The 26478-nt window shown below is 35.5% G+C and overlaps 1 protein-coding gene across 4 annotated transcripts; it reads right to left on the reverse strand.

The window, feature by feature from the left end:
• On the reverse strand, window positions 1-26350 carry LOC135622520 (uncharacterized). 4 transcript variants are annotated; one of them, XM_065124438.1, is made up of 25 exons: window positions 26180-26350; window positions 25700-26083; window positions 23736-23807; window positions 23315-23358; window positions 23112-23223; window positions 22746-22817; window positions 22347-22409; window positions 21133-21210; window positions 20975-21067; window positions 20765-20884; window positions 20066-20149; window positions 18648-18863; window positions 18503-18550; window positions 15435-15689; window positions 10487-10590; window positions 9867-10111; window positions 8294-8362; window positions 8145-8209; window positions 5311-5480; window positions 5123-5201; window positions 3503-3758; window positions 2492-2537; window positions 1153-1261; window positions 405-467; window positions 1-313 (listed from the first exon to the last, which is right to left on the reverse strand). In XM_065124438.1, exons 2-25 carry the CDS (start codon window positions 26048-26050, stop codon window positions 233-235), a joined length of 2895 nt encoding a protein of 964 aa, XP_064980510.1. In that variant the 5' UTR covers window positions 26051-26083; window positions 26180-26350; the 3' UTR covers window positions 1-232. The 4 variants fall into 4 exon arrangements, with proteins under 4 accessions (XP_064980510.1, XP_064980509.1, XP_064980511.1 ...); XM_065124437.1 differs by lacking the exon at window positions 26180-26350 and having other exon boundaries at window positions 25700-26127; XM_065124439.1 differs by lacking the exons at window positions 1-313; window positions 405-467; window positions 1153-1261; ... (2 more) ...; window positions 5123-5201; window positions 26180-26350 and having other exon boundaries at window positions 5343-5480; window positions 8140-8209; window positions 25700-26127.
• Window positions 26351-26478: the final 128 nt, after the last annotated feature.

Raw genomic sequence — 26478 nt, forward strand, 5'->3', positions numbered from 1 at the left:
TTATCTAACAAAAACTTTATTCAATTATTATAAAGTCTGGGGATTAAAACTAGCATTCATCACTGACCATTTGCTTAAAAATCAATTACAAAGTAAAACACAAAACAGTAATATGATAAATAGGGCTCAAACAAAGAGCAACCAGAATGACACTAAGAGATCCAATTATTTATTCCCTTAATAAGTGCCTTAATTAGGATACTGAGTTGTAGTTTGGATGATGGAGAAGGATCTAATTCGATCTTTGCCGAGCAAACTCAAGAACGGTACGAAAAAATTCTTGAGGACGTATGGGTGGTTGTTCTTCAAGGGCCTGAAAAGAGAGTCGATGGTCATTACGCCCAAGTGGTGGATGCATCTTTTATAGAGTGACTCTTGCAATTGTCACAGATCTAATGAATTACCTGATGAATCAAGACGGTCGATGGGGTCATCCCTGGTATGGTGTTAACCTCTATCACTAAAACCTGTTAACAGACATTTAATGGGTTATGAGAATTGTACAACAGGCAGTGGATACGATAAAGACAAATTGACAAGCACTTTTTAAAATAACTGCAGTATGTAACAAATTATTACAAGCTACCAAAATAAGCCTACTTCAATATGATCGGATGCTGCAATTTACTTTCTGTAGGATACTTAGCATGCAGAGAGATAATATACTTCACACAACCTCTGATTCGGCTGTTTAGATGAGGTGAATAGAGTTAGGGGGGTTGGAATGGCTATGTACCAGCTATTTCAACATCTACGGGATAAAGTTAGTTGCTTTCAGATGGAATGCAATTTAAATAATGAAACTAGGAAAGCAGGGATGATCTCAACAAGCAGCATAATACTTGGCTAAGCTTGGTTGCAGCAAAAGACATTTCATCAAATGGTACCACACTCCATTTAAAAGATGAATCTATCCGTCATAGCAGGACAAAGGAAGCCCAATTTTCAGATCAGTATGATCAATGATTGAGATGGACTCGAGAGCTACAAGTACAAGAAATTACTTCGAACAAAAATATGCTAGTCTCATGAAAACCGAGTTCAAGCTGAACAATGATGGATGGCACCTTTAATGAAAACAGATCCATGATGTAAATTACCATTAATTAAAATGTAGAGAAAAGGATCAATAAATTAATGAGAAGAATATACCTCCCCACTTTGCACATTCATGAATGCATCAATCCGAGAAAATCCTTCCAATCCTAAAGTATTTGCAATGATTTCAATTCGTTGTTTACATCTTTGTAAGGCTTCATCACTGTGAGAAAAGGCCAAAGGAAATACTCAGCAAGACAAGAACACACTCCTTCAGAAAGCACATGTAGAAGAATGAATATTATGTCACCTAAATTATACTGCCTTCAAGTCATCCTGAATATACAAGTCCAACGCCAATTAATCAAGTTAATTAAAGACAGGTTCTACTTAAACATTTCGGGAGGATTCTTCTACCTTACCTAAAGGATAAAACATACAGAACTGCAAAGAAAGAAAGCAAACGACTATATGTCTAGCATTTTGGGCTTTTAAAAGATCTGTGCTATATTTGACATGCTGCGGAGAAGCAGCAGGACTTTGCAACACATCACCTCTACTAGTTCACAGGCATTTCTCCATGTGGATGAGACCAATAGCCTACACCTGTTTGATCCACCACATCAACAAACAAGCCAAAATGTCCCAACTATTTCCATATAAAATGGCTGTTAGCTGCCTATTGCAACCCTCCTTTTTTGATGCTTTGGCCTGACAGTGAAAAAGATTCAACTCTTGCATTTGATAATTACTTGCAAGTGAAGAAAGTTCTAATTTTTATTTTTTATTTTTGGTTGTGAGCAATGATATTACCCAGGTTAAAAAAGCACCATATAACATAATGAACCTGAATCATTATACAAATTTCTTTGCCAAACTTACAAGAATTAGCATGCTTTTTTTTACTGCTTAATGATGATTATGAAATGAGATTGACAGATCCCGCATGCCAAAAAATCAATCATAAGATCTAGTTTGGAGTCATATCATCAGTCGTTAAAAACCAAAACATAACAATCTCAGACAAAATGTGCATGTTAATAATGACTGAACAAAATCCTGACCTTTTCCAACTCTTGAAGTGCCAAAGGAAAATAATAGAGGTTTAACTGCTCTACCGAAAACATTATCACAATTTACAGATTCCAAATATCTATCTCACAGAAACTCACAATTACATAGCATCCAAATTATTATTACTAGCATTTTTGCACATAGCATCCAAATTATGTCCACATCATAGAAACTCAGAATCTCAATAAGTATTTTATTTTCAGGCTTTAGATAGTGGTCAACGTTACAATTTCAAAATTATGATATGCATCTGAATGATCAAATAAATGGCCAAAAAATTGCAGTTATAATTATCACGTTTTAGTACATTTGTCAATTCTTGTGTCAAATGTTAAAAACCATATAATCAGCAATTATATAACAGGATTTTGAGATGAACCTTATTATTGCTGCTGGAGGTGGTGTCAAGTTGATGCCAGTACCACCTGCAAAATGCACATATACAAATAATTAATTGTTAATTATAAACAATGACTGTTCCTTGAAGCATCCAAAATGATAACATGAATGGGATGCACATTATACGAAGTACTTAATAAAAAAAAAGTATCAACTAGAAACATGAGCAAAGATGACAAATAACATAAAATCAGGGATCATTCACTATGATAGCAAAACCTTTCCTAGCTAACAGATGCCTCTCTTTCTTAATTAGGTGATTAGAACTTTACTACATTGTTGTTCAAGAAGCCGAGGAATAAATAAGCTTGATAAAGATGAAGCTGACACGTAAGCTGAAATTTAGAATTTAGAAAATGTTCAGATGACATTGTAGCTAAGGACTTGTTGCTAAGAATAACATTCCTACATAAGCAAATATCCACAGAAGTTAGAACAATTAAATGTTTTCTCCTAAATAGTTTCTTTGTTAAGAAAAATTTCAACTTTAAATCTGGTAGAGTGCAATCTATAATGAATGGACACTGATACGAGTACAACATGATCTGGATATACCAACATGGTAATTCTTAAAAATTAAAATAGCAACATAGTGCAATATAATAATGTTGTCTATAGGTGATTAAAATCTACATACAAAGATGTATTTTGTACAATTAGAGAATCTAGATACAAAGAGCATTAGTAATAAGCTAAACTGATAGTACCATCTGGAGGTAATATGAATAAGAAAAAGCATTGGAAAACTTGAAGGCAACTATGGAAGGCCAAAGTGCAATATTAGAAAAAAATGATAATCACTGTAATTATTCTAAATCATAGCTAAGACACTGCAGAAAATTCATGAAAGCACATTTGTTAATGCAATTGGTACTCCTCATCTAAATGGCATGCCTTTCAAGATAAAATATCAATAAGATCAACTGTGGAAAAGAAATAATTAGTTAAATATATTCAGGACCTGTACGACAACATTAAATGAGAAACATACCTTGAAATTTCTCTTCAAGTGATAAAATGTCACCAGTTTCTTTGACAGTAATACTAGGACTAAGTGAATGCATCTCACCACGTGTACCCATGACACCAACTGTCACTTCAACCCATCCAGTATGTCCTTCCCATATAAGATGACGAGCATTACTATCCAGTGATTTGGATGAAACAATTATTTCATCTGTTTCAATAAAAGGCTCGAAAATTAATGACTGAGGAGGAGGGCTTGGCATTTCGATCACCCCATGTGCCTAATACAGAAAATCAAATATCAACTAAAAGAATCACAATTAGATTAGACACAATGCCAGGAATATTTTTAAGTATTATAAGATACTACCAACACACAAAGTGTTCATTGACTAAAGAATTTACAGTTCAAGGTGAAAAAAATTCTAGACAAGCTTTCATTGGCTCAAGATATGCAATTGTTAGAAACAACTTCTCACTTTTAGGAGTTAGTTTGTAGGAAGTAGTTAGGCATAATTAAGTCACCAACAAAACAGCATGTATAATTTTTCTATGGTAAACTCAAATGTTACATGTTCATGGTGTTCAAAATCCATCACTTGGAAAATATTAAAAACATAAATTTATAGGTATGGAGAACGAGATAATATGGATGTAGTAAGAAGACAGAAAAACACTTGAATTGATATCATTTAGCTAATTCCCTATAAAAATATAACTCCAAAACAATTTATTTAGATCATTTATCTGTATATATTTGTCAAGGGAAATTAAAACAGTTTGTCTGCTAGAAGTACAGGGACAAAATGAAATGAAATATCACTTCATATATGCTAATATAAAAAATGGTATTAGGTTTCATGTAATCCACAAAAGATGATGCCAAGTACCACAAAAGGAAGATATCATGATCCTTAACAAAAAAACAAGAAGTGACTGTTATAGGGAAGAACATAATCAAAAAGGTATTTTCATTTGAATCTAAAAGCATAGCATTTTTAAAAAGTTTCTGAACCCATGAAAAATATATTGAACATTTTTAAAAAGGTACTACATACTCTGCCAGTCGAACTCAGGCATGTTAAAGAACAATAACTATGCCAATTTCCAAGCAATACAATTTTACAAATACTCATTTCTGGCAAACACACTGCACTCAAATTTCAATGATCCTATTTGACAAAGGTGTATAATTCTGTACATCTGGTCTAGCATCAACCAAGAAACATAGATAAACACTGTCACAATCAAATATTAAATTGAGTTCCTTGCTGATGAAAGCATGTTTATGATCATTTTTTACCAATGTACCAAAGAGGTACATACCTATGTACCATGTTTTTTCCCATAACAGCAAATAGGAACCAGCATGCTAGTATGTACATATATGGACATAACTTAGTTAACTAATGTGTCTTGGCATGTGATAAGACACCAAATCATGGATCAGCACTACAACAACAGATCAGGTCATACGAAACAAGATCCTGTAGAACTTGAAATAAACCATATATGCTGTCAACTAAAAGAATAATCAATTCTTTTGCTTTTAGATGCCCATTTATAAAAAAAATGGAACTAACAAAACTACACTTTTATAAGCACATATCTTGAAAGTTCTAAATTGACAGTGAGTATTGCAGACCTTTAACAAACTATTAGCGGGTATACGTGGGAGGGAGTTCCTTAATGCATTTACATAGACTTCAAGATCTTCCATGGAGCTGCAAATACACTATTATCATTAAAACTGAAACTGAGAAGCAGATAAATCAAGTACTTGCTCATTACCACCAAATTTTAACCAAAATGACCTTGACAGGGTCTTCATACCATAATCTAGCAACACCAGTTGAGCATCCATCCCGAGCTGGTTTGACACATAATGACCTTGATTGCAGTTCACTTGTCAGAGCTTGCCAGGTATCAGATACATAAGAATTCAGTAATTCTTCTTTTCTCCGAACAACTTTAGGTATGGTAAGTACTCCCAAACTTGTCAACTGTTTCAAAATTAAAGGAATAATAATAAAGATACAGAACCCAGGCCTCATACCGGTTAAAATTAAGATGCAAGCTACAAGTTGAAAATCAACTCTGCCGAACACATTTACAAAACAGAGAAGGCCAAGAAACCAGAATTGATGCAATTTGAAATCCATTTTTCATGTACATCAAGCCATTAAAAAGTAGGACTTTACAGTGTTTTACATATTTCAATGATGACAAAAGATCCAAATCCCAATAGTTGGGACTTTATGACTTTGCTGTGTTGTATGTACACCAAACATTAAAAGGTGGAAAAATAAAAAATTATGCACTAAATATGACACAGGACATTTCTTTTAAGGATCTGAACCACTGATATTGAACTAAGTGTCGTGTAGACCAAAGAGTTCATAAAATTCTGATGCTTCTAAATTCCTAAATTTTCATTCTTCATGATAAAATTAGTTAAAAATTGGCATTTATATGATTCGCCGGGATGAATGGTCCCAAGAAAAGTTTATAGACTGTAGTACAGATTAATGAAATCTCTTCATTAGTGAACATTCATATAGTCTAATAAACATGACTTCTCTTGGGATTAAAATTTTGCTCTTTTTTTTCTCTCTCCTTTTGGACAAGATGGTCATTACTTATTGTATCAAAATATGTTTCAGTAAATAATACAACTTAGAATGTTTCTGGAGTAGACATCACAATGCCAGGCTGCACATAAGTTCTATGACATACAAATGCTAATAATTCATTTGTTTTCATAAACCAACAAAGGAAAAGGTGGTCTTAACTTTATCCTAGAATTTGACTTGGATATAGTTCTTGATTTCTATACGAAAGATGGGAGGATAATTTAAATTTATCCTCTTTTTTTAAACTTATTCTGCATTCCTAGAGTAGTCATCATATTTGGCTAATCCTGAATATACTAAATTGTCTTTGCACTCCTACCATCTTTGCTAATGAACTTATTACAGCCTCCTCCAACTGTTATGCCCATATTTTTGCCAATATCAACCATTATTTACCAGTTTGACCAAGCACCAGTAATGTAGGTTGATATACAGGAAAATATCTTGGTACCATATCAGACTAGTCAATTACCGAAATGACTATTAGACTGGTATTTAAAACACTGGTTTTGACTAATATAAAACCTTAAATTTTTCTTAGGAACCTTTTCTTTTATTCTCCTTTTACTCATTTTACAAGCATGACCTGTTGAGTATTGCCAAATATCTGTCAAAGCAAGATCTTTGGGTTCTCAGCCGGCACATTTACTCTTAACATCCTAATTAAAGGTTATTACACTTGACAGACGGCAAGAGAGAGATTGTTATATTAAGGCTACAAAAAGTTATTTTGTTTTTGCTGAATAGTGAATGGCCCAGTCCTGCAACATCATTTCTGCCACAATCAGATGTAGAAGTGATCATACTTTCTAAGGTACGAAAAGGTAGCAATTTTTCATCATTCCTGGTTTCCATAGAATGCCACTATTCTGTCATCCTTAATAACTTCATTTGCATTATCACATATCAGAAATACTTAAGATCTTTGTTCAAAACGAGGTTCCTAACTTTGCCTTAACAGGCATGTATTGGATGGGCTTTAACCAGGATGCAGACCACCCCTTTCGGGCAATAATGGTCATTTTCTTTTTATAAGGTAGCGGGCTTAGGGAAAAATGTGAATGCACATGTTTTTCTCCTGCCTCATGCCACCTCCTGTCCACCTGCTAGCATTGGCCTACTGTATCTCCCAGTATTTCTCCTCTACCATAGCACTTACAGTCATACCAAGTGTCAGTATGCTATTATGAACCATACCTATACCGATCTAGCCAAGGACTAATACAGGCCTGTAAAATTTCAAACTATGGTTCAGAATATTTATAGCTAGATGGGGAAAGTACTCACCCCATCCATCAGATAGAAACTTTCACTAGTTTTTATAAACTTACACTATTCATGGGAATGATTCTCGATGCTTATAAATTGAATAGCAGATTTATTTACTGGACTGGAACCGGGAAAGTATTTGACATGTTTAAGAAATTGGCGAAGTGTGTGCATATCAAAGAGATAGGAATAGGAGTTGGGAAAGAGATGATAGACGATGACTTAGAGGTTATCTTATCCCATAGATAAACATGGCACAGTTGTGGGCTGCCACAAAATAGTTTGCTCCAAATTCACCTCAGAATTTGGAAGTTTCTGTATCTTGGACACTGTAGGAGGAGGCCTTTGCATTAAACCACAACGAGAAGCCAAAACCCACAATATCACGATTGTTTGGAGTTGGCTACATCGATCTTTTCCAGCCATTGAGCATTCTTGTCAGGCAAAATTCTACAAGTCTAGCTCCTAGACCGTTAGTTTGGATGTAGGATGTATAACACAAAATTATTATCCACAATTAATAACATCGACAGTAGAAAATTTGTCATCTGACCTTCTAGTGTTTTAAATGTAAAACTAAACCATTTCTCAGTTAAGCTTTTAGGTCAGAAACTTATGTTACTAAGGCAAACAGAACATTATAAGATAACAAATTTGTTGTCACAGAACTGTTGATAACAAACAGTTTTGAGACTGAAAAGGCATAGTCACAAAGCAAAAACATTATGCAATACCATATACATAAAAATATTACAGATACCTTACTTGGCTAAGAGAAAGAGATGTTTGCATTTTATCCATACATATTTTGGAAGCAAAAGGTCCTGGACCTGCACCGTTTGAAATTAAAAACCCCAGCAAAATACTAAAATAACAAGTTGGAGTTCAAGAAAATGTTGTTACAGGCTTATCACCTGTATAAGGAACTCCAGCAGCCTCTAACAAAGATTGGAGAGTACCATCTTCACCAATTCCACCATGCACTATAATAGAAGTAGCTAACAATGATCAAAGAAATAAAATAGTAGACTCATGATATCAAAACATATATAAAAGAAGTTGAAATCTTTTCTTTTTATTAATAACAAAGATTTTGGACATATCACCCAAATTAAGTGAAATGGAACACTTGATCTGAAATAGTGACCAAATAACCAAGACCTAACCCATGGCTATGGATGCTGCAGCACATTAAAAAAAGGAGTAAAAGAAAGAAAAAAAAGAGAGACGCTTAACTGGCTCGCGCTTCTAGATTTACTAAAAGAAAATGCTTTGAAAATGATCATGGAAGGAGTAAATGAGAAATCTGCAGTGGGTGAGGCATATTATATAGAAGTTTCTGGCCATTATGGTCAAATCTGGAAAATGAATAAAACTATTTGTCAATGTGATTTTGTAGATTTGACTCATCTATCCAGTGTATCATGGTGTTAACAGGCACTCTTGTATCCTACGAGTAATATAGAATGTACCAAAAAATCTAATATTTGCATTTAATAAACCTCATCATTATCTAGCTATTTTATCTACATATTCAATCAGCTTAAAGTGCAAACACAACACTAATTATGGGAACATAACTTTCTAGGTCAAAAAAGGTTCTTAAGTGATGTTTAACAGAGAAATACTAATTCTAGTCATGAGAGAGAAACTATTAAAAACTGCTTTCACAGCCAAGGAACAAGCAATGATGAAGAATATATTTTGTTTGAAGTTTGAACTATGTTAGAACACTTGTTCATGTTTAGTATCACATGGGAAACTTAAAAAGTATTGAAGTACCTGATAATTGTACAAATGCATGGACTTACATGAAATTATTTTATCAAGTTCCTGTGATTATCTAACATTTGTAAATCTGCATTAGTGACAATAGGATTCATCACCACCTGAATGTTACAATTTCTTCACAGTAGATATTCACAGAACATTTGCTATATTCATTCAAGAATAAATTCAAATTAGTGACTATTATAGCAAACCTTAACTAAGAGTATGGACCACCCAATTAAGAACTGTGCATCAGAACTGTGGTAGACTGTAGCCTAACAGAGAGTAGTTGAAGAAATAACACAAAAAAACCATCATCACAACTTCCACATTATTTTTTGTGCATAATGATTATTTTTTACTAATAATAGAAGTTTATTTTATCATGTCTTGCTAAATAAAGCCATTAGCATTTTATGCTTATTTTCTTCAACGTACCTTAGCAGTTGATCTAGTGATGTTGTGTTATTATTATACCCCATAAAAATTTATCACTTCATTGTTTAACTTATCAGAAAAGAAAAATGCAAAGATATACTTATATCTGACTACACAAATTTATTTGTCCTTGGAGACTATATGTAACTACAGCATGAGCTCCAAAGAAGGCCTGCCACCTCTTAGGAAATATATATTGCCATGTAGCCAATTTGACATACTCACAAAACTAGACTATATATGATTATTAATTATATATGCATATGGTTTGGAATTGACCTGCAATAAAAACTATTGACTGAGACTCTTTAGCATGCTTGATCCAGTTTTCCAGCGTAAAATTTGCAGGTAGTTCTTCATTGATGTCAAAACCAGAAAACCAATAATGTTTGCTAAGAGCTGCTGATAGTTCACTCATAACATTGTCACGTAAATGAGATGTTAATAAAGCCCTATCTGGTTCGACCGCCTCAATGCATGCTGCCAGAACTTCCTCTGTGGTATGTCGTAGGACGAGAGAGTAACTGTAGAACATGGGATTTATGAGCATGTAGAAAAAGGATTCAAAGGTATATTGGTAAATTGGAGTCTCTATAGAAACTGAAATATTTATTATGCTAGTATATCTAGTGTGAAAGTTCTTCCACCTAAAATAGGTTCAACAAATAAACTGGAGATTTTCAAAGAAATTTGACATGATTCATAACTAACCTCTTTAACAAAGAATAATGAGATAATACCATTGAGTATTATGGATACAGACAGTGGAAATGGTTTCCACACATGCTGTCAACAATATGCAACATGTTTCTTTTTCTTTGGAAAACAAACTAATTATATAAACATTCAAGTACAATATATTAAACTGAATAGATAAGTCAAAAATAAAACAAGCTTACGGTAAAGTCCAAACAGTTCTACAAATCTCTTGTTGATCTGCATTCTTAAGTTCAGCAGATCCATATCCATTTGCAGGAGCAAGCAGGCAAGGAATCACATCAAGCTGAATTCAAAAGAAAGACCACACATGACACTAATTCAATAATGAAAGACTTCAGGTAGAAAAGAAACTTATAAGTCAGGTCATCATTAAAGTGCATAAACATCCTTATAGGAACAACAATATATACCAGGACCACACGATAGTCAAATACATAGTAAAGAAATAAGGAATGGATGGCCAAGCATTGAATCATGTTAGAACATTATCTAGAAAACTTTATAAGTTTATATATATATACTCACCTTAGTTTTTGGCCAAGCATTGAATCATGTTAGAACATTATCTAGAAAACTTTTTGGCCAAGCATTGAATCACCTTAGTTTCAATTGCTCACCTTCTTCCCCTCCCAGTTGTTCATAGTTTTATGAATACATTGTCGACCATCACAAATAAATCTAACATAATTAGAGTCAATTATCTCTTTTTTTTTCATTTTTAAGGAACAGAATTATTCAAATGAGAGAGTAACTGACAGCTATAGTGGCCCTGTAAACAAGTGCTTATAATTCTATACACTTATTTTGTTGGTACAATTCCTACATCTGACAATTTCATTCTTAAATCCTCATGTCAGACACTTCAAATATTTTTGATTTGTGTGATTGACTAGTTAATCCCACTTAGAAATGTAAAAAAAAAAAAATCATTTTTTTAGAGAAAACAAAACTTCTACAGTCTCATGCCTCAACTGGCATACAATGACATGCGATTAACACAATGGGTACATACCATTGCCAATTGGTGATAGGATGACTATACATGGTTTTCACATTAATCATTACTTTGATTGGGTCTGCACCAACCTTAGGAACCCTCTTTGTGTGCAACCTTGAGCCCATTTGCAAAAGCCTTTTGTGCCTAATTGCTTTGATTGATTGTAATCCCAGGTTTCTTTACCTTTTTTATGATTTCTCAACCAAGTTCTGACTGTTGTGAATTTGCAATCCCATGCCCCGTCCTCTGAAGCTCATGGCCTTCTACACTTTCTCGACCAAGTTATTCTTAGATAGCAGAGTCCCATTGAGATTCCATATCGTTGTAATGTCTCGCCTCTCCTGACTAGTTGCTTCTACACATTCTATGTCCCACGAAGCAATTCCCTCCATATCTTTTATCAATCAAATTGGAACTTTTCAAGGTGGCCACCACCTTCAACTTGTTGCAAGGCCCCCGCCAACTCTCATTCTTAGGTCATTTTATTGACATTAACACTCACTCATTCGATCTTGCCCCACGAAAACATCATGATACCCATGAGCAAAGATAATCTCTAGAATAGTATTCCATCCAACAGCTTATCTAAGAGGTCCCGGAGGTCCTCTAACTTCAAGAATGATACACAATATGGATGGCTGACTATACGTAAAACTCAAGTTCGAACTCCCATTCCACATTGTAACCACGTGGAAAGGATTCTCATGATTTGTTAACATACCAACATATTCTTCGAGAGTGTTCGTCCTAACGATCCTTTGTCAAGCACTAAGGCCTTTTGACTCCGACTGCATTGCTGTGGAACAAGTCAGGTCTTTTTGCCTCAATTCTTCTTTCAAGAGTACATGTGTGTGCCTCAAAGATCTCTCTTTGAAAGTGACACCACACATGGAGAGTCATCACCCATTAAGAACAGAGAATTTAGGAATTGACTTGGATACTGCCCTCACCAGTAGAAACTTTAGTCCCAGAAAATATGCTCCAACCTCAAAGTTTGATGTTGACTCTCTTCACCAATCTCCAAATATGCTCTACTTTCGAATTGACTGCCTTCATGTGGCTCGAAGTCTTAGCCTATTTCAATCCAAGTTGCTTTGTCTTTTAGTCCATGCCCCTCAGTTCACTATGTTGTGAGTGGCTCCTATATCCACCAGTGTCCACCAATGCATAAGTCACCATCTCGTTCGGTTTGATGTCCATAAACATCAACATATTGTCATGTGTCTTGGCTCCTTCGGGGTCTTAGACTACTCCCCTGCTTGACCTCAAAATGCATTCACCAATTACACCACCCCTTTGCATTGTCATTGTGATGATCCTTTGCTCAATTTCGACACACTGGAGCTAGAAAAGTCACTTCTCATTTGGATTCTACTAAGGTCTATACCAAACTTGTCCTCATAAATGTTCAATTTGCTAGGTTTTGACAACATTTTTATTTTATAAAACATGCTAGCATTTTAGGCTAAGAAGTCATCACATGAAGGGGAAAATAATTGAAACAACTTGTTTTGGCATGCCACGAGGTAATTTTTTAGAGGCAATGTTGTGGTGAAAGCATTGGTCATCTCAACACCCTAGAGCCACTCCCTAGTGTCACCAAGCTAGATGAAGCCTCGGTTATCTGTTTGAGAGGTGATGTAATGATTTTAATGAATCGTTTTGGTTCGACAAAAGTTGTAAGTGAACATTGAATCAACACCTGCCTTCCAACCCCCTTTTTGTGCGATCATTCAGCTCGTTTGCGAGAGTCTTAGTGCTTAATAAAATATAGTTTCTTAGTATAGTTTTCTTGTCCTTGTGTGCGACTACAACTTACTACCCATGCATTCATCTTTCTAACATTTTCTTCTTGGTGCATAACTTTAATGGACTATACAAGGTTAAGGTATATGTTGACCCTTGCAAGCATCTATCACTTAGGTGTCGCATGCCTAACTGTAGTCATCACAGTGTGTCGATATGTCATAGCAGTCATCATAGTGGTCCGGCCATGGACATGCACAAGTTCAGAATCCAAAATTGCATTCCTTAGATAAGATTATGCCAAAGGAAATCAGGGCATTAAGATAGATGTAAAACATGATGTGATGAATGAACCAATTAATGGTTTCTAGGTATTAATAAAATTGAGAATAACAGAGTGGCCTAAGATCGAAAATAATATAGATAAGTCAAGTATCTTCCTATTGAACATCGAAAAGACATACTAGTGCTTTGAGGAAGAGATCACATGAGTATATATTAATATTATAAGAAGTAGTAGAGAAACATTTGTAGAGTTTGCAATAGCAGTGCACTAAAGACACCAGTCATACAGAGGATTGCAAAATGAAAATTCAAAGGCAAAATGAGAATACAAAAGGCATTCAGAATAGCTGAGACCAGAAACATGCTACATGTCCAATCGATCTTATGTGCAGTAAACACATGATACATCAATGCCATACAACAGTCTTGCAGATGCAAAAGTTAACAAGAAAAACAAAGGAAAAAATAGAACTGCTAACGGTTTGGCTTGGGCACCTTGGGATGGTTCAAGGATGACTGCATGGGACACCAAGGTTTGCTGTACCGTACCATACCGGCGTTTCGACCCGGGCTTGGTACGGTATGGTACCAGTGTACCGGGCGGTACATCAGGGTGTACCGAATATTTTTTTTATTTTTTTCATACTGTAGTAGTGCTGCACTGTAGCGGTACCGGGCGGTCCACGTACCGATAATCTGTCGGACCGGTATGTACCGCCTGGTACAGACGGTACGCTTCGGTACGGCAGACCCTGTGGGACACACTAAAGAGCATAAATTTTGAAGGGAAGAAAGAAAATCCTTTTTACTTACTGGACCATTTTGACACAACAACCCAATATTAGGTACTAATTCCAGCAATGAGTACAAATATGCCTTGCTGGCAATCTTGGATTGCATGGTCTTCTATAGTTCTATGATTAAAACCATAGTTTCAAATACAGTACTGACAGGTATTTATGGTCCAACAAACGAACAATATCCAACCTTATGATCTGGTACCAATTGATTTGGTACTAATCGGTATTACCATGTGTTGCTCTTTTTGATTGACATGGTGGTATGGGTGGCATACCACCTGGTACACCAGAACCATGCCAGTCAGGTAAATTATTCAGATCAGTATCTGAAGCTAGGCACTATGAAGGCTTCCTCAATTTCCCGGATTCAATTTACGGACGAGTGATGACACAATCATCTTAGACCGAGATTTAAAACCTCTGACTTAAATTTATGCGGACCAGTTTCAGTTATGATTATCTTCGATATTTTTAAAGAAACCCCAATCTCCAATAGCATAAGAAATATAGATAAATAACAAAATTAAGCTTATTATATGATAGAATCAAAGGAGCACTTAAAATCCCCTCTTGCCACTGAAACTTCGTCTATCTCAATTATACCATTCCAAAAAAAATCCTATCTGATTTACATGGCCTCCCTTTAATAATTCTAACTAACTAACTCTGTAATTAATGTTCAACTCTTAAGTAATATTCAGTCATTGAACATGCAACATAAACTTTGGAAAATGTAACTCGTCTGTTTGCATCCTACAACCTCTTTAAGAAAAAAATAATTATCTGTATACTATAAATATTCTCATCATGGCATGCAGTCATTATGAATAATAATCTGAAGGTAAATTTTTATATCTTAAAAAGTCAAAGTACACACAGGAAGGTCAATAGTTTAGAGGAAACACGAACAGTTGCTCAGAACTTTGAGGATGATTAACTCATTGATGTTACAATCAGAAATTCCTTCAGATTAATAAATATAATCGATTCAAACTTAAAAAATGACAGCTGCATAACAGCACGAGAGAGATTGTAAGTCAATAGCAGGGATCGAAAAATGAACCTCTGACAGGAAGCTTGCATCTATTTGTTCAAAAAATCGAAATCATTAATAGAAGTGTATTAAATGGGCTAACACATCTACTTGACTTAAGCAACATATTCAGCCAAGAAAAAGAAAAAAATTAGTCACATGTTTGAGTAGAACTAGTGATAAATAACATGATTGGAACAAGTAGCTACAGTATGATTTATTAAAACTCAATAAACGTACCAAACAGTAATAAGTTCAGAACTTACATCACCATAACCTTGCAAGTTGAGCCAAACATTTGTTCCACTCATGAGAGATACTTGACGTTCTGAAGTTTCCCCACCAAAGAGCACAAAAACCTTCTGAGAACCCCGGATCTTGGAGGGTACATTGCTATGCTGAGCAGATTGCAATCTTCTGGATAATGTGTTCCATGCATTACTGCATGATTTGAGAGAAGGATATCGCAAGCATGCATGCTGGATGATGGTTCGAAGAACATTTGAATGAGAAAACCCAACCTATTGAAAGAAACAACTGTCAGCGTCATACAGAAGAATGACATAAAAGCTGTGATCAAAGAAAGAAGATGTCTTTCATAATACCTGTGCCCAACTGTAGATGACTAGTTGGGTAAGACAGCTACAGATAGTAGCGCTAACAATGCTATCACAGATTAGTTGCAGGTATCTTTTATCATAATTAAAATTCATGCAAGGGTTTAAAACCATATCTATTTGTTATCACTAATGTTGATATGATTGGTTAATATTTTTCAGTCTAAGATCAAGATCGTTTTCTCCTCTATAAACTTTGACAACCTCAGTGTGATTTGTTTCACTGACACTGTCATTTATATCCAGTAAATTCTTGTTTAAAATAACCATCTCAGGATTAATGCAATCTCAGTTAAGAATTTTATGGAAGCAAGAGGAAAAATGGATAAAATTGCATCCTACAATTGCACTAAGATTAACAATTGGAGAAAAGTCAGTTTAGGTTGCAAGATCAGCAGATGGAACTATGTCTATTGGGTCAAGATGTAGATGAATGTATCTATCTTGACCAATGCTAGTTGTTTATATCAAGCATAGTTCAAAAACCAGTCGGACAGGTAAATACCAGTATAGATCCTACCAGTATTTATTGGTCTGGCCAGAAACCAGCACTTGAACCTGGCAATTTCGTCCACTTCTTTCAAATTTGTTTTCTTCTTTTTTTTCTATATCTCGAACCTGCTGTTGACAACCAAAACAACTAACAGTAGACCTCCCTGCTCCTCAGCCTCCTGTATTCTCCACCTCCTCCTCCACCTCCTCTACTGCCTTCTCTCTTCCCTTCTCTTCTCTTCTCTTTGAACTCTACTGACTGATACATTGGCATACTGTGTGTCAGTACACCAGTGTGTATCAGACCCATATTGGTCGGTTCAGGGATTAGTGTGTCTTAAATCAAGATTTGAAACCATGATATCAAGGATTTTAATTTCAACCATACTAACGGATGCAGACTGGCATTTACTAGTCCAATGACCAACCAACACATGAACATGTTAATTTTGCCCAATTCAATTCCACACTAGGCATAACACCTGATATACTTATCATACCAGGTGGACACCTAGTATATTTGCAATATTGATAGTGATCCACGAGTACCAATCCGCTATCATCTATAATCCAGATATAACCACATGGTTACCCAGCTGCTTGCAATGTTTGAGCCTTTTCAACAAGGTTTCATCTTGACTAGCACACAAACTCTCCCTCTCCATCTTTGGATACCTTGGCATCGAGCAAAAGATATCTCTGCATACTTAGCTCTGCTTTCACAAGACAGCTAGCAAATAGGAGCAAAAGTTCAAGCTGTTGTTGCAGTAGCAATAATCACTAAACATAAATACCCTTTTGGTAACATCATTAACCATTTTCACTCTTTAGGTACTCCACATTATGGTGTGTGTCAATTCTAAGTTTCTAATTAATAAGAATAATTTTTTCTGCCACCATTTTTATTAACTTGTGAAACACATGCATAGTTCTTAATTAAGGCTATTTTGATTTGTATAAAATTAACCACTCAATTGCTTGAAACTTCAGATACCAATCCCATCTTTCACACATAAGAAAATATCATTTCTGGGTTGATTTTTCAATTTTAAAACAATTCATTTCTACTTGCCATCTATCAAATGCCAACATGCAACTAGGGTGAATTTTCCTTGACCATCTTTCTAAACAATGTAGATGCTGCCAATTTGGTTCTTATGGGACACCATCATCTTATGAATACTTATTTATCACTGCATAAACAATATCCTGCATGGTACTAAAGATCCTTGCTATTGTAAGGAGAGACTGTCCAGAATATCCAATCAGCTAGCAGCACGGACATCATCTTTATTTGATCAAAAGAAGGGTTAGATGATGGATTTTATCTTAACTGTTACATATACTTACATATTCAAATAACTATAATTATCACTTTAGTGTAGTAATGTATTATCTTGAAACAAACAAAATGGTATTTTATCATGCTACCAAGGTTTGCCGCGATGTAGTATGCCACCCGATACAGGTAATATGTAGTGATCCGATAGGGGTCTGGTACATGGAACCCCCTTATACTGGGCAGTCCAGTTAAATTAATAAAATATTCGAAGAAATAGTGGGGCCATGTCTAAATCAGTGTAAAAAAAAAAAGATTAGGGCTCAAGAACACAAGCCCTCTTCTCACACAAGGTACCATCGCCTTGCCATCATCACTTCGCCTCTGCTGCCGTTGCTGCTTCCCCATCACATAAGATGTTGCCGCCTCACCATCGCCACTTTCCAACTGCTGCCACTATCACTTCGTGTAAGATGGCACCACCTCGTTGTCGCTGCTTCCCAGGTGCACTACCAGTGCTCTTTTCCTCCTCGTCTTTCTTCTTCTTCATTCTTCTTCCTCCACTTCTTCCTCTTCCTCCCTCTTCTTTCGTTCCTCCTCTGTTCCTCTACCATTCCTTCCACCTCTCTTTCTTTTTCTTCATCGCCGAGCCACCAGTATGCACTGGCGTACCATGTGTCAGTACACCAATACAAACCTATATATACCATTCTACAGTTTGCCAAAACAGGTTTGGTACCCAAAAAGGCAAACCCTACATGCTACAACTTTTCTCAAATGATTCTATTAAATTCTAAAATTTCAAACACTAATGTATTATTTTTAAAAGTATATGGTTAAAGCCCAAACAATATAAAAATAATATAAGTCTCAACCTAGATACCCCCATATTAAATTGGCAAAAGTTACTGAAATTGATGGTTACTTGACATAAATAGGAAGGTACCTTTGAGGCTTGCTGAAATAAGAAGCTGGTTTGCTCCATCCCGCTTATCTGCATTCAGTAAACCAGCACCATTGCAGTAGCAAGCAATTTAGCAAAGTGAAATGTAAGCCCTACAAAATCACAATAAGCAAAACTTTTCACATACCAGGTTAATGTCTGTGAAAATGATGTTACCCGATTCTGTAATTCCAAACTTAGTATTTTTTGCAACTGTCGAGAACATATTAGCATTGCCAGGTAAAAACCAACCATCGATCCTAGCAAAATCACGAAGACCAAAATGTTGAAATAACAATGATGCTCCTTGTCTTATACATTCAATGACATCAGTTGGGAAACGAGGAGGGGTGTGATAAGCAACCTGCAAAAGTAAATCCATAACCTAAAAAGTTCTCTGTACTGCAAATATTAGAGATTAACAAGCAATAAAAAAAGGGATGGAAATAAGGAATGAAAATGAGCCTCTATGACAAATACAATATCGCTGACAAAGAGACCAATGATTTGTTATGCAATGACATCAACATAAACAGCTAAAATATAGAATTACAAAAGAATATACATTCTAGCCCACTAAGTGTGTGCCTTGCGTCCAAGAACAAAACTTGATAGTTTTTGCAGATCAAAAAACATTTTACAATGGTGATTACACATTTTATCTGAGGCCTTCTTTTCATTGCTTCTGCATCTTAAAATAGGTTATCATGTAGATAAGTGGAAATGAATAAAAAACATCTGTTCATGTTTGACATTTGAGAACATGATCCAATTCTTTTTCTATGTCAAAAAGGAAATGTTTAATAAGCTTATGGAGATTCAGTAAATTGGTGTTTGAGCAAGCATGTGTATAGCCTGAAATATGATCTGGTGTAAATATTAATGTCAGCCAAAAATATTATCAGGCTTTTTCAGATCATCAAGATTGATGCCATATAATTATTCTGCTTAACTGAGACTCTAGGAACAGATTCATAATGTGCAACCCAACAAACACATATGAATAATAAATACACATAATTAAAGAAAAAAGCAAAAGAAAATATCGAACTAGGGCAATATTGATACCAACAGTTGGTACCATACTATCCTGAGGATCGATATCAATACTGGGCCAAGATCTAAAACCATAATTGGTACACAGTGGGTGAAACTGAAATTCCTTATTCATATACAAACTTTTAACTGTGAACGACTGGCGGGCGGGGGGAGGGGTGTTCATGTGAACTACAAGCATCCAATGATTAGTACTTGCATATCCTACTCACAGCAGATAAAGACCAGTTGGCACATGCATGGCCAAGCAACGGTCATCTTATATATGCATTAAATATCAAAAGAAGTATACATCTTGCCAAGTATGCCATTGCAAATTAATGTTAAAATTTAATTAATAGTTTCAATTTTGGGTCAGAGTTTATCAATCCAGTTTGGCATACATTAGGTTCATTGCCAATTCAGCTTATCTAAAGTCATGAAGCAGACACATTAGCAACTACAAGTGAGAAAAGTTCAACTGATAATAATGATATAAGAAGAAGATAAATCTTGCTCCAATTATCTTGCCTGCTGTGTTGGAAGATACTTCCTCCTGTAGTTAAAAATTGTGTCCTCAGACTGATCATTATTGGTCAAAACTTGAAGCTCCACCTGATATTGAATAAGAAAAATAATTAGCAGATGCTTAAATGTTCTATAGTAGTATAGTATACTCCCTTTTGCATTGGATATGCTTGACAAATGCATTCTAAAACAGACTTCTAAAATCAAGATAATGACATCGCCAAGTGTGTACTAATACACACTCAGCATGCCACAAAATGCCATATCAGAAACCAAGAGAAGGTGTGCCTCATAATGACACCCATAGCATATAGGACCTTCTTTAAGGGAAGGACAAGAAATAAGTGGACAACTCACCTTCTTCAGTTAGGTTAGCAGGTCTTTTGTTAGATAATTGGAATCTGATCCATGGCATCCAAATGTAAATTGGAAAATTAATTTTTAACTCTTGATCATTTACTAACTAATAGCAAAATATTTTATATCAATTCTATAAACTTGATCATTAATTTCTTGGCAGTGGTATCGTCTTTGAAAGTTCATCTATTAAGCAAAAGAATTCTACAAGATGTACTAGAAAGATAGTATGTCTAGGATAGCCTACATACTCTCAAGACAATATAGACAGTTTAGATGCCTTAAAAGAAACAAAATGTTGCTTTCTTCCAAATAAAGAAAAAACAAGTATATTGACTGACTTACTTCAGTTGGTAGTAAAACAACAGGCTTGGCATCATTATCAATTCCAACATCAATGACAATTGCTGTAAATTCACTCCCTCCTTCCAGAAAAACTTCAACAAGAACGTTATCATCAATGCCCTATTTGCCACAGAATGAGCTCAGGCTAACACAAAGATTTTCATCCCCATGAAATAAATTTCCACAATAGGTAGCATCAAAGGTAACCACCTCACTAATTATGTTAATTGCTTTCTCAATGGCATCATCAACACCGTAAGCAACTGTAACACCAATGCTTGATCCAGCCAGTGTCGGCTTCACCTAGGGTACATGGAGGTTGAAACATCTGTATGGTACATTTGAATAGAAGAGAATCATTCCCTTACCACAACTTTTCCTGTTTCCTTATCCAGAAGATTGATTTCAAACCACCTTATCATTTCAGACCTGTCTGGTTGGTTTCCCTACTAAAAAAAAGAGAGAAACATATAACTGATAATTGAGAGAATTCACAAAGCATAACTGTCAGGAACTTATTCCAAATTTTTATTACTAAAAAAATCAGTGTCCTTATCCAATAATTTATCATGAATAGTTGACTTGAAAATTTAAATAAAAAGAGTAAATTGATAAAGAGGGATTGTTTAGCAACTTGAGATGGAACTTGAACAAGTTCATAGTGCTTTATTTTGTTTGTTACATGATAAATTGCACTAGCTTCTTTTAACCAGATGTCCCAAAAGATGGAGTTTGATAAAATGACCTCTATTAGCTCACTGTTATTGTGATATTTGATCAACACTTATTGATCTGCCTAACTTCCACCTTGAACTCAGGTACCTTCCTCTTTCATGCTTTATTTGCAGTCAAGTGAATTGTCTTTTATCATAAAGATAGTTAATTAAATCGGCACAATAACCTGTAAAATTGTGAACCCATTCTCATATACCCAATTATAACGTGAGCTAATTATCATTAGCCTACTAGCAAAATTAGCTACCAAATAGAGGATCAAATATATGGTAATGAAATTAGTTTAAACAAACAATGGCATAATATGGTTCCTGCACATGGAAGTGAAACAACAATAATAACTTTACTGTCCTAAGATCTGCATATACGCTCTCAAAGCTGCAAAATAAAGAGCAGTGAAAATTTGGAACTGAATGAAAGAAAAAAAAACAATTACTCAGTAACATGTTTGTCTTAACAGTCCATACGAGTGTACCAACCGGCCATTGGTATAGTATGTACCAATCCATACCAACATATTGACATATGTACCAGCAGACTGATACGTACCACCCATACTAGTCCCCTATTAGATTGGTACGTACTACTTGTACCAGGTAATATGCTACAATATGACTAACCTTGCTCAGTAGCATGTTATGGCCTTCAAATGGTCATTGCAACCATGTAGGATAATAGATTGGTACTTGGAAGCAAATGAAGTAGTAAAACAAACAGCAATAACCCCTAATCAAACAGTGCCACAAGATTCAAATGTAAAATTTTCAAAAGCCAAAGCATTTTCTCAAAGAAACATACAATATTTAGAGTAGCCTAACATTTTTAAAGATAAAAGTTAGTGCCACACCTGAACAAGAAAACCGGGCACTGTGAGGAAACCCTGTTTGATAAGCTCCAAAGATGCATTGTACTGCAAAACAATTTGCAAAATCAATAAACAATAAAGAAATATACAATAAGCAAGATTTTCAGTGAACTTGAACCAGCATAACAAGTTAAAAAGAAGTTTCCATCAAATATTTGTATGCCAAAGAATGTAAAAAGAAGAACAAAAGGCAGGCCACAAACATAAGCAAGAGATGGTGGAGAGCAGTGGACAAACATGTAAACTAAAAATAACGACTACTGAATGCAAGCATTGGATGGATATCACAAGGAAAAATAATGAGAATGTCTAATTTGATTGATAACAATATGAAAATCATAATAAAGCTGCAATCACCAGCAAAGCATCTAGATGGCTAACCTTGTGAAATGCCTGGCGGCATTCATGAGAAGCTGTGCCAACAAATGGTACATTTGCTTTCTCCAGCAGCTCCTAGACATTCAAACAAGACAGCTGATTTTAATCATACAGTACAGAAGCAAATACTCCATTTCAGCGAGTATACAGACTCCAACATGGCCTACATATTCTTTGCAATATGCAAGTTCTTGTAGTTCCCAGACCAAAAAATCTATTGATATTATAAAATTACATAATTAGGCAATTCATGGCAATTAAAAGTGGAAGTGACCGATACAGATCAGCATTTTCTGAATTATATGATTAAACGTAAGAAAATCTTAATGTGGGATGTTTAATTGTGTCCCATTTATTCATAAGACAGACCTGAATGCCCCCATCTTCACCAAAACGGCCATGGATAACAGGAAAAACTATGTCCACAGAGACAGCAAGATGCTCTACGAAGGTGTGTAAAGAGCGAAAACCTTGGGCAAGGCTGCAAAATTTTGGTTATGGAGCAAATCATCTACAAAAGAAACACCAGCCATTGAGCAGTGTAAGATGAAGTCAAAAACCAGAACGTTTACCTCTCTAGTTTGAAATCAAAATCTGCAGGAGTGTTTGAGTATAACTGCAAATCCATTAGAGGAAAGAATTACCAGACACTACTACAATGAGGACGTAAAAGCTAGAAGCATTGAGAAGTTTACAGGATAATGGACACCACATCAGTGGAAGCCACAAAAAGGATGCCCGTATGATTGAGATAAGTCTAAAGACATGGCCAACGAAGCACCAATATAATAATAGATATATAGCTTCCATAAGGTATTACATTTGACTGTGAACAACAAAGGAACAATTAAATCTGACTTAAGACACTATAGAACAGGAGTTATACTATAGGATTGCAATTGCATGTATCTACAATTTGACATCCAATGACTTTACTTATAGTTGGTACATCAAGTCCATACTACAAATGAATTCATTATCCAGTTCACTAACCTGGGCAGGTGATATTGCATATGCATTGAGACTGCAATCAATATAATAGCAGCTGACATGCAAATCTTCTCCCTGTAACATAACCAGAAAAGAATTAAACGTCAGTCACAAGAAGAACAAAGCTATTGATTAAGATGTTCACTACAGTTTTATTATGTTTCTATTATAACAAATATCAATTCACAGGATTAATATAGTTACTAAGGTAAGATAAAATAATTAACTAATAAAAGAAGAGGGAATGTTTTCTCCACAAAAGAGAAGTTTTTTTTTGTTTTATAGAAAAAGTCCAGCCTGATGAGAATCACAAAGACCCTAGTTACACATCACATTTTGTATCCAAGCAAAACAGTGCAACATAAAACCTCTATATACAGCAGAGCTTTTCAAGTAGATAACCCAAAGCTGATCATATACTCGAATATTTGACATAATACATCTTTATTTTTTTTAAAACATGAAGATATATTAGTATGACTAACTGTCACATATCATTTCAAACAACAAATATCAAACGCATTAGACCAAGGATTAAAAAACCGGTCTTAGTACTTAATCGTACTTAATTTAAAATCTTTATTTTTTAAGATTTGTCCCATAACTCAAAATTAAATTTGATTTCATTTAAACATCCATCAATCAAAACAATATTAACAACGAATAACATACACCATGAAGGTATATTCTGCAAATAACTAATAAGTTCCTTTATTACCAATTAAAAAAATAAGTATTAAAGGAAGATCCTTAATGTAATCCTATAGTAATAGAGGTTTATTATTATCTAACAGATAATAATCCAATTTAATAGTTAATAAATATAATGTCAAAAAATACTTAACCCAATTTAATAGATCATTATTGTCAATTTGGCAAAGTACCAATTTAAATGTATCCAAGGTAAGCAGAAAATCACAACATGCACATGCTTAAATCAAATTATAATGCTAATGTTTCATGTAATTTATGTAAATCATCTATTGGCAAGAATTCTTGCAAAGAGTATATCTGCTTAAAATCAAATTCTCACGAGTAGATTTGATGAGCGCAACTGTTCTCAAGTTGATTATTTCTTTTTTGCAAGGTTTGCCATTTTGGGTATCGGACCGATTTCGAAGATTTGTTGGTACAGTACGTACCAGACTACCAATCTATACTGGTGTACCGATACATGTTATGCAAGTGTGTGCCAACGAGGACTCATGCAAGCCATGTCTCGGTGATGGGTCTGATTGGTATATACCGCCCCGTGCCGTACTGACTCAGGCGGTACAGTGAACCTTAATTTTTCACGCTAAGTTGTTTACCTAAGAGGAAGTTTAATCCCTGCCTCATATTGTACCAAACCAAGGCCTGAATATTACAACATCAGCACTCATAAAATAAAAACGTTCAATAATACAGAAAAACATTAACAAGCCAACTTGTTGACCATATAGACCATAACTACTAGTCAACACAAACTAAGCTCAAGCCCTAAACTTCTTAAAATTCCCTACAAGGTAATGTATATAATGATAAAAATAAACTTAACCCAATTTAACATATCATTATTATCATTTGGGCACAGTAGGTAGCAGTCTAAATGTATCCAAGGTAAACAGAAAATTACACCATGCACATACTTATAGCAAATTACATCATCAAAGAAATCCTCAAAGAAATAACAACCATCCTGTACATCATCAAAAATAAAAACCAATTCAACCCTTATCTGATAAATAAAACCCTCAAGGAAACAACAATAAACCTGTTACATAATCAAGAAAACCACAAAGAAAGAACCATCGAGCTGTATACGATGGCAAAACCCTCAAGAAAAAAGAAAATAAGAAGCAGTATATGATCAATAAACCCCGCACAGAAACAATAATAAACCTGTTACATTATGAAGAAAACCTCAAAGAAAGAACAATCGAGCTGTATCGGATGGCAAAACCCTCGAGCAAAAAAGAACAGGCAACCTGTATATGATCAAGAACCGATCGTGCAGAGTTCAACGAGATGCCACGCTCCGCAGACGGGCCACCGCAGATGATCCCGACCCTCAGAGGCCTTCCCTTCTCCTCTTCCTCCTCCTGCTGCCTCACTATCTTCGCCTCCTCGACCGCAGATCGAAGGGCTCCCAGGCGAGCACCTAACTCCGCCGACACAAGGCTCCTCGACACGCGCGTGGAGCATCCAAGAATGGGGGAAGAACCGCACGCTGAGTTCAGAAGCGAAATTTTGGAACCGGCGGGGGTCTTCTTGAGGCAGCGAGAGGCGTCCTCGAAGAAACCGCGGTACAGGAGGCAGGGGCGGGATAGGGAAGCCATTAACGGGAAGCGGAGGTCTTCCAGGAGATCAATCTGACAACTCCAAAGATTCTCAGAACGAGAGAGAGAGAGAGAGAGAGAAGTGCTGTGCGTCATTAATATAGTCGAAAGAAGAGAGTGACAGACAACCTGACTTTGTCGTGTGCGGTGGGGCAACGAACGGATGGACGGCGTGGATACTTCGACCGATCGCCAGGAGATCCCTTGATGGGATACCGAGTCGGTACCGTCCAAAGAAGTAGACGAGCGTCGCCGGCGGAGACGGCACGCGGTGACGGCCCGCCAGGGAGAAGCCGGCGATGGCAAATACGGCAGGCGCTTCGATGACAGTTTTCGAAAAGTTAAATAAGAGAGAGAGAACAAACTTTGGTCGATAACGTCCCGTAACAGATCAAGATGAAATTATTACATTGAAATTGAGTCGATAT

The sequence above is a fragment of the Musa acuminata genome, chromosome BXJ2-9, assembly GCF_036884655.1.
Source record: "Musa acuminata AAA Group cultivar baxijiao chromosome BXJ2-9, Cavendish_Baxijiao_AAA, whole genome shotgun sequence".
Taxonomy (NCBI): domain Eukaryota; kingdom Viridiplantae; phylum Streptophyta; class Magnoliopsida; order Zingiberales; family Musaceae; genus Musa; species Musa acuminata.